This window comes from Elgaria multicarinata, chromosome 9, assembly GCF_023053635.1.
Source record: "Elgaria multicarinata webbii isolate HBS135686 ecotype San Diego chromosome 9, rElgMul1.1.pri, whole genome shotgun sequence".
NCBI classification, from domain to species: Eukaryota; Metazoa; Chordata; class Lepidosauria; order Squamata; family Anguidae; genus Elgaria; species Elgaria multicarinata.
In genome coordinates, this window is record NC_086179.1 from 51,869,373 (window position 1) to 51,879,931 (window position 10,559).

At 43.5% G+C, this 10,559-nt stretch overlaps 1 protein-coding gene across 1 annotated transcript; it reads left to right on the forward strand.

The window, feature by feature from the left end:
• The first annotated feature begins 7,683 nt into the window (after window positions 1–7,683).
• On the forward strand, window positions 7,684–10,244 carry PHLDA1 (pleckstrin homology like domain family A member 1). The gene is made up of 2 exons (XM_063134719.1): window positions 7,684–8,225; window positions 9,848–10,244. The coding sequence occupies exon 1, from the start codon at window positions 7,720–7,722 to the stop codon at window positions 8,206–8,208; it is 489 nt and encodes a 162-aa protein (XP_062990789.1). The 5' UTR covers window positions 7,684–7,719; the 3' UTR covers window positions 8,209–8,225; window positions 9,848–10,244.
• The last annotated feature ends 315 nt before the right edge of the window (window positions 10,245–10,559 follow it).

Sequence of the window (10,559 nt, forward strand, 5' to 3'; positions counted from 1 at the left end):
TTAGTTGTGTACTTGTGTAAACAGTTTTTCCTTGTCAAAGCAAAACTGATCACAGCAATCATAATTAATGTGGGGAGCATTTGGTGAACAGAGGATCAGCCTATCCAAGGATATCTGCAGAAGCATCATTGAAATGCCTTCAGTGACAGTACTTTGTCCTGATAACGTTTAACTTGCTTGCCCCCTTAGAATAGGGGAGGGGAACCTGTGGCCCTCCAGAGGTTGGACTATAATTCCCATCATCCATGACCATTGGCAATGCTGGCTGGAGATGATGGCAATTGGCACTACTTTGAAGCTCAGATATGCCTTTTGCTTCTTCCTTCAATTGTTGCTTGTACAGCTTCCACTTTTTCCTTCTGGAGAAGTATGAGGGATAAGTAAACTATGATATACAAAGTAAGCAAAAATCCAGTCAGATGTAAAAGATAATTAAACAAATTCAGATTTTTTCAAAGCTAGTCATGCATAGATTGATTGAACAAAGCCAAGGTTATGTGACTTCTAGTTTTCATCCTGCAAGATGCTCCACATGTGCAAACATTTCACAGCTCACTTGTCAGGGCTTCCTTTCAAGGTGAGCATTGTATAAACCTGAGTAGTAGGTTCTAGCTGCTACATAGTGAGATGGTTTAGAAACATCATAATAGGGATGCTGAAATGAACGCAGTGATATAAAATGGTTGGGTGTGATCCAAAGGGCCATGTAGAGTTTCATTGAACGCTTTCAGGATTTTGAAACCGCAGAGAGATTTTGAAAGCTGGGGGAACCCTTTAAAATAACAGCTGATGTAGCATGAGCAGCAGCAATCGGAAGGGGCAATAGAATCCCCAGGCAAAGAGATACTTAGTTCATGGCTGCTGTTTTAATGCACTAATATCATAGTCTCCAGAACAGCAAATCCTATTTGACCATTAAGGAAGCAAGTGTCTCTTTATGTTGACTTGCACAGGAGGAGGAGCAAACCAAGGTGGTAAAAACTAATTATTTTAACTTATGTGGTAAGTTAGTGGATATTTTGCCTCACCCACCATTAGTAGAGGGTTGTTTTTTCTATCAATAACCCTACTCTTAGTAAAAACAAAACAAAATCTCCCTCTTAGTACAAATTCTGTTATTATTAAATACATTTCTTAGCTGCTTTTCAAAATTACAATCTTTCCTAGTGGCTTCTAATATAAAACAAACAATTCTGCATCAATAACAAATTCATAAGATCATAGATTAATTTAAAAACCTATTTAAACCTATTTAAAATGAACCAGTAGCAAAAGGAGTATATATACTAAAAACAAACCAAAAAACATCAATTAAAGGCTAAAGAAACAAATAGGTATTTTTTAAAAAAAAATCTTAGCAGCAACAGATGGGCCCACTTCCCCTGTCCATTTCCATGTGTAAGTCATTTGCCAGGGCTGTCTAGGCTAATTTGGTCCCCAAACAAGGTCTCAAATCCAGATTGGAATGGATTCAAATAATCCTAGATCTGAAAAGCCACCACCCAGTCCAGAACCTTGCTCAAGATTAGACAGCATGGTTATTATCATAGCTTGTAGAGATTAAATATGGCTTTTTAAGGTCAGACTAATTATATCTTCTTTTGGAGGGATAGGTATTATTCCCTCCCTTGAAGCATTTATCTCTTCTAATGTCTAAATTCCTGTTTCTGCTCTGGCAGATTTTAAAAGCCAAGATGGGCAAGGATCTAGAATACAAGTGGTAGGGCCAAATCCTCCAAGAAACTTGTCCAAGTTGTCAAGCTGTACGAGATTAAAAGTATCCGTAATGGGATCAGATGGTGTCCTAGCTACTTCCGGCACATCAAATGTGTGGTGTCCAAGCTGGCATGAATGCAAGTGATTTTATCTATAAAATGTGATGCAAACTGTTGACAGTGAACCTTCAAGGGTTTGGGAACTTGGACCCCATGTTCTGCAGGCCTTTCACCACTTGAAACAGCATTGTTCCTAGGCCCGAAAGTGCTCTCACGTGTTGGGTCGTATTTGCTAAATGTTTTTTGGCAGTTGCGCTCTGGTCGTTGATTCTTCACAACACCAAAGTGCTGATTGATGATTCGATTGAGGATGTTTGGGAGCAATCGTATCAATGGCCCTGGTCATCTGTCCTTCCAAGCATTCACCATGGCCTTGGCAATAACGCCAGCTAAAACTGCTGAGAACTCGCACGGAGAGGTTAGAAAACGATTCATCAGTCTAGGGACAGACCATACAAATCAGTCCCCCAGCCTTGTCGAAGTTATAAGCAGCCTGAAAGTCCAACTTGATTGGATAATGAAATGTCCATGATAATGGAGACATAACTGGCTCTTACACCCACAGATCATTGTCCCCCATTTCATTATGGAACACTACATCCAAGGTGTGCTGAGCCCAATATAATTAGAGAGAGGCCCATGATTGTCATGGAGGACATGAAATCCCAAGTCTCTCCAGACAATGTAGTCTCCGTGAATGTAATACATATTTAGGTTCCCCAAGGCCATGACTATCAGCCTTGGAGTCTTCAACACCACTTCCGTCAGCTTCGGAAGGAATACTTGTTGGGCAGTGGGCTTGATGGTACACTAACAATCCATATTCTGTGTTGGGTTGGTTCCTGGCACCAGGTCCAGGTAGTCACAACTGTTGGACAGGTTAGCTGATCAGAGCTGGAATTCTCGGGTCCGAAGTAACAGATTCTAATCACAGGTTCCACTCTTACTCGCTAAAATCTCTGCAAAGCAGTTTTCAAAGTTAGTTTTTACTCCCTGCATGTAGCATGCCTCGAGACCTCTATTCTTCCCTGTACATCTGGGCTATAGTACTCTCTATATTTCATACCGTTACATTTTCCTGATAGAACAAATTTGGCAAGATACAGGAATGGATTAAGAAAGGAAATTATTACAAATTCAACTCTGAGTAAAGCATTTCCAATTTTGATAACGATTTCATCTCTTTGAACTGCTTTTCAACCAATTCATTTCATTTCATGCAAATTAAAATTAACTATTAAATCTGGCAATATAACTCTTATAATTAAATATTTAATGTGTGAAAGTATTTTAAAAACATTTCCCATGACTCAAAACCCCTATTTGACCACTAAGGAGGCAGAATAAGAATGGCTTTGGACATACGATTGAAATGGAAAGTGCAAATGAAATTCTTTTTCCTATGTCTGTAATACTTGAAGCAGGGTCTTGTTCATACAAAAAGAAACACCAGGTATGGCTGTAGGCTCACATTTCATAAATGGTTAGACCAGCCTTCCCCAGCCTGGCATCCTCCAGGTATGTTGGTCTACAACTCCTAATTCCCTAGCCAGGTTGATGAAGAAGAGTCTTAAATTGGATCTGAATTTTGGCTTTAAAAACGATCTTTGGACACTGACTTGCATAATGAAAGCACAGCAAAACATTTTAGCTATTGATACTCAGTTAAGAAATTTCCATCTGTCCAAGTAGCAGACAATACGGCCTTAGCTAGACCTAAGGTTTATCCCAGGATCGTCCCGGGGTCATCCCTGTTCATGTAAATGACACATGGGATCCCAGGAGCAGGCAGGGATGACCCTGGGATGATCCCAGAATAAACCTTAAGTCTAGCTAAGGCCTACATGTATTGTGACAGTAGCTTAGGAGAGTGTGTGAAACACCCCTTTCAACGTAAATCTCATATAATAATTGCATCAAGTTCTTGAAAGTAGTTTGAAATATGATAACACCTGGATTGCTTTGCCTGTGGTTACCAGGGCTTATATAGAAATTCAGTTGGGACACTTTTAACAAAAATATGGAAAAGTAAGGTCAAATTATCCTATTATGTAGAATCTTTAGTTCTTTCAACTTCAGGTTTCAGAGACTTGGCTATGTTTCTGTGGCAGCTAAAACTAAAATCTTGTGCTGCTTATTCTGGCATAAGCTTTTCTAGGCCAGAGCCACTTGGTCTGTTGCCTGAAATATCTATGCACGTTGAACGCAGAATTTTGTTTTGCTTTACTTTTAAGAAAGGTAGTTAAAAAGCTATTTAAGAAACATTGCAAGAGGTGTGTCACATTACTACTCAGTGCACAAATGAACACAAGATGTACTTTGACACTAGAGGGCGTCTGTGTGCTACAGTATCAAACATCACATTAGCAGTGCAGGCTGCTCATCTCAAAATGACACCATAAAGATACAAATAGAACTTGTATTGAACAGTACTGTTCAAATGTGCTAATCTAGTAGAACTAATGCTGCCACAAATGCAGCTGTAATTGCACTGTTTTGGTGTGTGAATATGTAGAAATGTTTTAAAATTATTTGGACTTTTGTGTCTAAACATTCTTCAAATTTCTATGGGTTTGTTGCTTTTTAAAATGGCATCAAAAGTTCTGTTCTGTTTATATGAATAGTAAGACCTTTGGGTCTTGCAGGGGCAGAGCAAGGCTGTCCCCAACCAGAAAGGAAGAATGCATTTTATCAGACTTGCACAGCACAATGCCTGCAGCCACCTCCCTGCTTCCAAGAGGAATTCTAAATGAGGTTTGAGATGACAGAATGCCTGTATAACGGCATCTTCATCAATCCTTTGTGCATTCAGGGGTGCACAGTGGAGGTGGGACCCATTTTTACACCCCACTGCAGACTGCCTGCTGTTGCTGCTGAACTTTGCAAGGAGTAGTAGAAATAAGGCTTCGGGCAGTTGGACAAAACAGCAAAAATAGAAACTGGAGAAACGTGTAGAAAACAAAGAGTAATTGCTATGGGTTGAAGAAAGTTCTTTTGACTCAGGTAAGTGGGCAGCCGAGAGAACTGAATTAGTGTGAGATGTGCAGAGACAGAAAAAGATTAAATGGGGCTTGGAGTGTGGCTTTTTTGTTTTGTTTTTGTTTTTAAACCCACTGAATTAGAACTTAAAAGCTTTCCTGTGTTTAACAGAGAAATGCAGGCTCTTGAGATATTAAAGATATGTTATTGGGAAAACTTTCTGGGGTGTGTGTGTGGTATAATGACTTCCTCTGTAAAGATCACTAGTAAGAAGAAAAGCGTAGTTTCCTTCCACATATAGGTCTGCACACTTTCACTACACAAATAGGTCTGCACACATACAGGTCTACACACTTTTTCTATTACCAATAGATACTTGGGTGTAAACCAGCTTTCTTGATCCATTAATATTTAATCAATTACAACCTTTACATTATCTTTGATTTCCTATCTTCTTTTCTCCCTATGTACAACATAGCAAAAATACAGCCTTCTCAGGGAAAACCAGATCAAGCTCTAGTAAACCTCTGCCTTGACTACTTCAGCTGTCTCCCCTCTGAATGTCTCATAAAAATCAGCCTTCTTGCCCTCTGTCAGACCCTGCTGCCAAAATAATTATCTTATTATTTAAAGTATGTGGCATCTATTCTTAAATCCCTATGCTGGTTTCCTGTCCACTCCCAGATTCAGCTCAAACATTTTGAAAGACAAAGTCCTCTATAGCCTTCACCGACCTTTGTCTTTATAGTACTGTCTGTGCCTTCACTCCTTCAGGTCCACCATCCAGATGTTTCCACCTTTAACAATTATGACCTGGTTCACAAGTAACTTCAACTCTCTAACAGGTTGTCATTGAATCATGGGTTGTTTTTACATGTGAACCCTGAACTATGGGTTAACTATAGTTTGTTAAGCACAAACAATCCAGAGTTCAAAAGCCAACAACAAACCATGGGTTATCTTCCTGGATTTTTCATGGTTAACAACCCAGAGTTAAAAAATAGAGCAGGGCTCAGACATAATGACAACCCATGATTCAATTACAACCTATATTCAGGGTTGTCAATACGTGCAAACCAAATCTCTGTCTTTTCTGCCTTGCCTCCTGGGACTCTTAATTACTGTCAGCTACCTTTTATGTAAAAGTCTACAGAACCTAAAGGGAAAGGTACATGGCAGTCTGTCATTGGTTCTCTGGCATTTGCTTTTATTAAACTGAAATACATCTTTGGTGTAGGATTGCAAATTTGGTTACAGCAGTGATGCAAATGGAGCCATTTCCCCATGTGCCAGTTTTAAAATAGGGTTGGCACCACAACCAGAAAAAAAGTCCAATCTGTTGTCTAGACAGCAGTTTCAGATATTGAATGAAACACTTGTGAAAAAACGTGGGGGGAAATGGTTCTTTGGTTACCTAGGCCCCAAGTTGTTTGGGACTTTAAAGATGAGAACCAAATATTTAGATTAGGTTGGAAAATGAACTGGGTAACCAGCACAGATCAAATAATGCTAGGATGATATGTTAAAAAAAACCCTACTCTAGTTGACAGAATGCCAGCTGCATTTTCTATCAAATTAAAATGACTGGGGAGTCCACTATAGCATGCATTGGAGAGAGAGTACATTTCAGAGGTAGGGAACAATGAATCTTGAGTTTGTTGTCTCAACAACTAGTTCTTTTTACCAAAGCCCAGCATGACAACAGCTCTATGACTGCCAACCTATGCCACCTAGGAATAAGCCCCACTGAACACTATTTACACAGTGATGTAGGACTGCGTGAACATTCATGAGATCACATTTATGTCACACAACAGCATTAACCATGACAGTGTATGCTAGATCACTTACTAGCCAATGTAGACCATATACCAGTGGAAGAAAAGAAAAAAAAAGTTTTGTATTGCACTGTTTTGCTGATTGATTGGAAGCTGCTCTGGGAACCTTTTTTCTGGTTGAGGAGTGGGAGAAAAATACTTAAAAAGAATATATATATATATATATATATATATATATATATATATATAAAATACTGGTTTGTGGAGGTGAGCCCTGCGGTGGCTATAAATATAGATTCAGTTATTTAATAGCTTGTTTCTGTTTTCTATTCAGTATGGATGCCCTTCACACGTGCACACGAGTGGCATGCAAGTGCCTCAAGGACATGCTTGATACTGTGAGTAGCTCCCTTAAGCAAAAATAAGGATCGCATTGCAGAAAGGGTCGCCGACGTGTTTGTTGCAGCAAACCCCGAAGCTTCCCGCGTCACCTTAAATAAAAACCGAACAAATGTGTTTGTTTCCTTCCGTCAGAAGTTGGACGGAGGAGGGTGGGGGCGGCCTCCTCTGTGCGCAGGGCGGGCTTTCCCGTGCATCATCCGCGCCTGTGGGTGGCACATTCCAGAGGGGGCGCCAAGCCTCCGTCCTGCCTCTCTTGTCATTTCAATAAAAAGTGGTCTCCCTCCAGCCTAGAGCCGGGCGGAGGAGGCGGACGCCGTTTGAGTTTGAGGAGTGGAAACGGCCAGCACTGGGGAAGCGCTTTGTTCTTTGGCGCTGTTGCGGTTCGAAGGAAGCGACACCGGCCTCCAGCGGGAGAAGGGAGGCAAGCAAGGGCTTCCCTGCCTCTGCGTCCCTGAGGCAGCGGTGCGAGAGCGCGGGGCTTCCCCCGGCCAACCTCTTCGGCAGGCGCCGCCCGCCTTCGAGCCCCCGCTCCCCTCCCCGCCTCAAAACCCCCGGGCGTCGCTCTGGGGCGGGAAAGCCGCGTTCAAAAGCAGCGGGACGGAGGCAGCTTCCTTCAGTGGCTGCAGCGGAGCAAGCCGGTCGTCGTCGTCGGCGGCGGCGGAAGAGGAAAGCCCTCAAGCAGCGCCCTTGGGGAGCCCGCCCGCCCGCCGGGCTCGAAGCCTCCGGCGCCCGCTTCTCCCCTCCTCCGTCTTGCTGGAACTTTCTTCGCGGCGTCGCTCGGGAGGATGCTGGAGAGCGGCTGCAAGCCCGTGAAGGAGGGCGTGCTGGAGAAACGCAGCGACGGCTTGCTGCAGCTGTGGAAGAAGAAGCGCTGCATCCTCACGGAGGAAGGGCTGCTGCTCATCCCGCCCAAGCAGCAGCAGCAGCAGGAGCCGGTAGTGGCGGCGGCCGCGGCGTCTCCTCCTGCTCCGGCTCCTGGCGTGGAGGCAGCGGCGGTGGCCAAGATCAAGGAGCTGCCCTTCTCCACCATGAAGACGGTGGACTGCGTGGAGCGCAAGGGCAAGTACGTGTACTTCACGGTGGTGATGGCCGAGGGCAAGGAGATCGACTTTCGGTGCCCGCAGGAGCAGGGCTGGAACGCCGAGATCACGCTGCAGCTGGTGCAGTACAAGAACCGCCAGGCCATCCTGGCCGTCAAGTCCACCCGGCAGAAGCAGCAGCACCTCGTCCAGCAGCACGGGCCCCGCCTCCGGAGCGCCTCCAACTCCGCCTAGCCGGGCCCCGCGTCCAGGTACCCACCTCATCCACTCTGGGCTGGGCCGCCGGGGCCCGCGGGAGGCTCCGCCGGGCGCCGAGGCTGCAGGCGGCGGCGGCTGAGGAGCAGGGGTCCGGAGTAGGTTCCAGGCAGGACCTGTCCTTTCCCGCCGCCTCCCCCGCCGCCCCTTTAAAGCTTTCCCGCCACCTCCGCCTTTGGAAAGCTTCCTCTCCGCCGTGTCAGACGGACCCAACGCCAAGAAGCGGGCGAAGAGCAGTGGCCGCTTACAAACTATCCCGTTTGCCCAAAGCGGTCGCCTTTATATGCAGCTGCCAGCATCTTCGCCCGTTTCACACGTTTAGGTTTTTCCTCGCGCGGACCGTAGTTCCGTGTGAGTAAAAGCAAATGCAAGATTAGCTCTTGTGATACGTTTAGAGGTGTGTGCGCGCGTGTGTGTTTTGTTGCATGTGGTGTGTGTGTGTGTGTGTGTGTGTGAGAGAGAGAGAGAGAGAGAGAGAGAGAGAGATGGCCAGACATGATGACCATATGTCTTTTATGCCTTTTCCTGTATGGGCATATTTTCTGTGTGGATGAGAGAAGCATATGAATTGAAGAAGCTCTTACTCAGGTCCGTCTTTTATCCTTGCATTAGAGGATGTCATTCATCTTACTTGCTGAACTAATATCAGCCCATGGGCTCTCCAGGCGCTTTGCCACATAACATCTGCTCTCTGCTTCTGCTGGGTTGTTGGATGGATTCTTGTGCAGCTAGACTCTGGGAAGGAGAAGGGGGAAAGAGGGCATTCCAGATGAGGCCTTTTTGTTCAAACATGCTGCTTCATTTGTGACATTTAAAGGGTGGGGGTCCAGAAAACATTCAATTGATAGCCCTTGAATATTTCTCGACCAGTTCTTCTGTCTTGTTTCTTACAAAAAAAAAAAAAAAAAAAAAAGTGAAGGAAGAAAACACAGAGTAGCTGTGCAGAATCTTTTGTTTGTTAGCACTAAGAACTTTTTCGTCTGGAAGCACCCTAAGAATCTCTGGCTTAACTAATTCATTTCTAAAGCACACCAGGAATTGAACTATTTTGTTCCTTTTTGAATCTGTACACCCATCTTTCTGCATGCACACAACTTCCAATCCATATTTGATTCCCCATCCCACCCACCCACCCCACAAAAAATCACCCTCAGGGGCTGGGAATGAGCAGAAAGGTAAAAGAGTTGGTTCATGCAATACTTTTTCTCCTTTTAATTCATGAGGATTCTTAGCTGGGTGTGTTATCAGATGGAGAAACTGTGCATGGAGACAAGTGGTAATGTATATGGCTGGTGGCAATATTATAATGCTTTTGTGATAGTTAAAAAATTACCAGCCATATTTGCAGTTCACATATTGTGGTTGTCTTTTCAAGCATGTGACGTTCGCATGTACTGTGAACGTATGATATGTGAATTGGCCGTGGGGTGGGGGATAGTATCTCCCTGGGGCATAAGCCTAGTTGTGAAATCTATTGTAAGAGTATTGCCTAAGGTTACTGCCTCCTGGAAGGATTTTTGTGTCACGATTGGATTTAAGGTAGCAAATAGTGGGTTTCTCTGTAGTTTGTGAAAGCAGAATGTTGCAAGGTTATTGAGATCACTGTCCTGTGTTATAGATGGAATTCAAGAGGCACTTCTGCAAGCAATGCTGGACCCTGTTTCTGTTGATCACAAACTTGGCAAAAGGAATAACGGTACAAGGGAGAGCATCCGTTCAGCCACTGGAGCTTTTCCTGTTTTGACACAGTCGATGATTGTTCTGGGGAAGCCTTTCAACTCTTGTAGGTTTTGACTACTATTTATGAACTTATGACAGGATTATTTGACCTGCTGGGCCTCAAAGGACATCTGCTATGCTGCGGTTTTTATTCTAATCTATTTTATTTTCATGTTTATTTATTAGCGGAGGGGGTTAAGCTTGTTAGTTCAGAATGTAGGCCATCTAGAAAGGAATAAAATGCCACACATACTTGCATTGATATATGGTACCCTTGGTGGAAGGAAGAAATTGAAGAGGAGAAGAAGATGTTGGAGAAATAGATGCTGGAAAGAGATTTACCAGAATACGAACTTTCCAACTAGTTTTTCACATCACTTTATATCAGTTTTCATCTCAAAAAGTGAAAGACTGTTATGAAATGAATGTATGAAATATATCCCAATGTGTTAAAAGTGTTTGTATCAAAATCCTAATTCATAAGAAGAGCCTCTTTCCAAGGGAAGGAATGACTTGGAACTTGATTTCTAGATTGTTTAAATTTTTTATTATACATTCATCTAGAGAGTATTTTATTTTGCATTCAATAGTAAGCACATTTGGGTATGTCA

Bases quoted from the DNA above. Each gene is read 5' to 3' on its own strand.
- PHLDA1 (XM_063134719.1), top strand. From the start codon at position 7,720: ATGCTGGAGAGCGGCTGCAAGCCCGTGAAGGAGGGCGTGCTGGAGAAA.